Source organism: Neophocaena asiaeorientalis, unplaced genomic scaffold (assembly GCF_003031525.2).
Source record: "Neophocaena asiaeorientalis asiaeorientalis breed wild unplaced genomic scaffold, Neophocaena_asiaeorientalis_V1.1 scaffold77, whole genome shotgun sequence".
Lineage (NCBI taxonomy): Eukaryota > Metazoa > Chordata > Mammalia > Artiodactyla > Phocoenidae > Neophocaena > Neophocaena asiaeorientalis.
Genome location: NW_020174645.1, coordinates 5,683,426 through 5,687,211, shown reverse-complemented (window position 1 = coordinate 5,687,211; position 3,786 = coordinate 5,683,426). Strand labels below are relative to the sequence as shown.

General features: G+C 48.4%; 1 protein-coding gene across 1 annotated transcript; it reads right to left on the bottom strand.

Moving 5' to 3' along the window:
• Window positions 1-1,719: 1,719 nt before the first annotated feature.
• On the bottom strand, window positions 1,720-3,466 carry HCAR1 (hydroxycarboxylic acid receptor 1). Its single transcript, XM_024758632.1, has one exon. The coding sequence runs from the start codon at window positions 2,962-2,964 to the stop codon at window positions 1,957-1,959; it is 1,008 nt and encodes a 335-aa protein (XP_024614400.1). The 5' UTR covers window positions 2,965-3,466; the 3' UTR covers window positions 1,720-1,956.
• Between the last annotated feature and the right edge of the window lie 320 nt (window positions 3,467-3,786).

The window sequence follows — 3,786 nt, the reverse complement described above, 5'->3', positions numbered from 1 at the left end:
CTATCAAGAGGATATATGGTTCTTTGATGCTGATAAGAATCCTTGCTTTCACTTCTCCCCTGGAAGCTAGGGAGCCAGGGAACTCAAGTAATCACAACCGAGCAGCTACTTACTGGGCTTTGAACCCCGGGGGAAATTGCTTCTGTGCCTCAGTTTCTTTATATGTAGAGTGTGTTAACATAATACATCATAATATTATGCACTTACTGCCAGACACTGCGCTTAACGTTTTACATGCACTTATTCATTCATTCAAATATTTACTGAGCACCTACTATGTGCAGGCATGCCTCTAGGCTCTGGGTATATAATAGTAAACAAAGTCCCTGTGCTTCAGGATCCTACATTCAATGAATGACCTTCTGATGTCAACATTATTGTTACCCCTATTTGACAGATAAGGAAATTGAAACTAAACGTGGTTAGGTAAAATCTTCCCCCAGGGAATTCCCTAGTGGTCCCGTGGTTAGGTCTCCGAGCTTCCACTGCAGGGGGCACGGGTTTGATCTCTGGTCAGAGAACTAAGATTCCGCATGCGGCCAAAGGAAAAAAATCTGTCCCGAGATCACACATTGTAAGCAGTTGAGCTGTGATTTAAGCTTTGTACAGCTCATCCCTGGGCTGTGCAGTGCCCCTGAAAAAGGAATTAATAGGAACAGCCTAGTGGGATGTTTCAAAGCTAAAGAATGAAAAACTGGTAAGGGCCTTAACTGCAGAGAGTCCCCTGGGAATTTGAGAAAGTGTAAATAAAGGAGCCGGGAACACTTTCACCACTTTGTGGCTTGAGGACGGAGCTAAGTTTGGCTTGGAATCTTTCCCCCTAATCTAGGGCAGGGGCGGCATGTCACTCATACAGCCATCTACTTTTGAGGGTCCCATGGACATATTTGGGAAATTCATGTGTATAAGGGATACTACCCTTTCCTCCCTTTCGTGTTTGTATGGAATCCTACAATAAGAGGAAAACACTGGTGTTTGTAGAGAACAGGTCTAGAAAGTATAATCATTGAAAGGGTGAACTTCATTAACTTCTGTCTGCTTGCTACACACACGCCTCCCACCCCACCACACACAAGTTGACTAAGGACCGTCCAGGTAAAAGGGACATTAACACAGTACCTGGCACAGAATATTAATTCAGGAAATACGTGGAAAATGAGTGATTGAAAAATTCAAACTCATAGTCACATAACAAGCAGCCAAAGCAATTACGCCAGACTCAGCACTTCCCAAAGGCTAACGGGATTTTTTCAAGCACTCAGCTCCCACTGGAAAATTCAGGGCAGGTAAACATATCCTTCAGTACTTTCTTTGAAATGCAAAGACTTGCAGATAAACGTGGAGCTCCAAGAAGTGGGAGCAGGTTGTTTGGCTGTCATTTTTCTTGGGTTCCTGAGAAGTCAGAAAAGTACAGAGGAGCCCCAGGAAGATGAAAATCACTGGGGTCGAGACTTCCCAGTCTAAAGGGCCTCACTCTGCCTGAAATAAAAATATTGACTTACACTAGTTTCTATTTTCCAAGACAAGTAAGAATTTAAGGTCAGAAGATAGGCTATTAAATTCACTAACTCCCCCAGAGAGAGAACATGATGGGTTTAAACATTAGTACCTATTAACTCAGCCATTTAAAAATACACAGGAGCCAAACTCTTCCCAACCCACCACCCAACACACACACACACACACACACACACACACACACACACACACACACACGCCCCTGTCACTGGAATCAAATCATATAAATGCAACCGACTCACTTCTCAACTGGAACCTTCCAAAAAGACATAGTGATCTGAATTTCGTATCTAACAGAGTGAGGAAGATACAGCTAAGAAAGAATGGCATTTTCAAAGCTCTCCACCTCTCAGCATGAATTATTTCTAAGTCGCCCATGGGTCTTCCTTGATTTTGTCCATCTGTCTGTTCTGGTGCCATCCATCACATTTGGAGATCTCACTGCACGTTGGATTGGCTTTGGAAGCTATTTGCCACACTGATGCAACTCTTGCGACAAAGGTTTGAAATAGACATCTCTTCTGGCCTCTTGGAGTGTCCTAGACGCTTAGGTCTCAAACTGTGGATTTTGAGCTTGGAGTAGAATTTGGGGAACGAGGGACTTGAAAAATAGTACACCAGGGGGTCCAGCATGCTGTTCACGTAGGTGAAGCTGAGGGTGACGTGGAGGGCTACGTGGACAGAGGGATCGCAGGCGCTGGTAGGCACTGTCCAGAGGAAATACAGTCTGGCTGACACGCTGGGCAGGTAGCAGGTGATGAACACAACCGCCACCACCATGATGAACCGGGTAGCCTTCTTCATCCGAGTCTGCCTGGCCAGGTGCTGCCTCCGCTTCAGACTCCAAATGATCTTGAAGGAACAGAACAAGATGATGCTGAGGGGCAGGAAGAATTCCAGCTGGAACATGACGTCGTGCCAGCCGTTGGCCGACTCCATGATGAAGCTTTCACAAGTTATGGTCTCCTCTTGCACACACAGATGGTTCTCCGTCAAAAGATACAGAGTCCCCAGGATGACCATGGTCCAAAGGGCACAGACGATGCCAACTGCAGTCCGGTTGGAGATGGCATTCACCATATGGTGGGGGTGGACCACTTTAAAATACCTGTCCACAGCCACCACCGTGAGGAAGACGATGCTCCCAGCCCTGTTCGTGGCCAGCATGAAGAGTGCCACCCGACAAGGGATGTCCTCAAAGACCCATTGCCTTTGTCTGCGGTAGTAGTCTGTCCGAAAGGGCAGGCAGATCATGAGAAGGAAGTCGGCCACAGCCAAGTTGAAAAGGTAAATAGTACTCGGCTTCCAGGTCTTCATGTGAAAGCAGAAACCACACAGGGCGATGCCGTTGCCCAGGGCGCCCAGCACAAAGGCCAGGATCAGCAGCGGCGGCATCACCTGGGAGATGGGGTCCCCCTGGATGAGGCAGCACGACCTGTTTTCCATGGTGGACAGAGGACCAGTGTTCTGTGTGTTGGGCTGTGGAGTTCCCCCCAAAACGCAGATGCTTACCTGAATGCTCCAGCTGCTGCGTTTCCAACTTCTTCACCCTGGGACACAGGTACCACATGTGTGCATGGATGCAGCCACTCCACGGAGAACAGAAACTTTGGCCAGGAAATGGGAGACTCGAGGTGGGGGTTCCTTTCTCTGGAGCCTGGGTCACAAGCTGCCTGTCTCCCTGAGAGCCGAAGCATGTAGCACCCCAGGGCTTTGAAACGCGGGTAACTTCACGCAGTTGTCATTTCTGGGAAGCAGCTGGCAGGTCCGAGGAGATTCGTGCTGGAGAGGAGTAGTTGAGTCCTGTCCCAGAATGATTTTTATTTTCAGCCTCTCTCTTAGCTGGAGAATAAGCAAAGCTGCCCAGGAGGAGTGAAAAAAACAGCTTATTTGTCCTCCCTCCCGGTGGAGAAACGCAAACATTTCCTGGAGCCGTCCTGGGTCTCTGCCTGCGCTTTCCTCCCTAACCTTTGCCTGACTGCTGTCCTCTCCCTCGTCCTGTGGGGCGCTCCCGGGGCCGTGCCAGGGAGGGGAGGTTTAGCTCTGCATCTCCTCAAGGCCACTTCCTATGCCAGACTTCAAAATCAGAAGGATCTGAGGAGGAAAAAAATCCTTAATATAGCACTTGCTGGCTGTTAGAAAAATTCTCTGAAGTGAGTCGCCATTCCTCTCCCCCACTTGCACCTCCTACCCTTTGCATTCTTCCTTGGAGCCAAGTGACCAGTTGTACCACCACCAAGACCATGAAATGGGTCTGAAGCCACCTCT

Excerpts from the sequence above, each read along its gene's own strand:
- HCAR1 (XM_024758632.1), bottom strand. The coding sequence starts at position 2,964 with ATGGAAAACAGGTCGTGCTGCCTCATCCAGGGGGACCCCATCTCCCAG.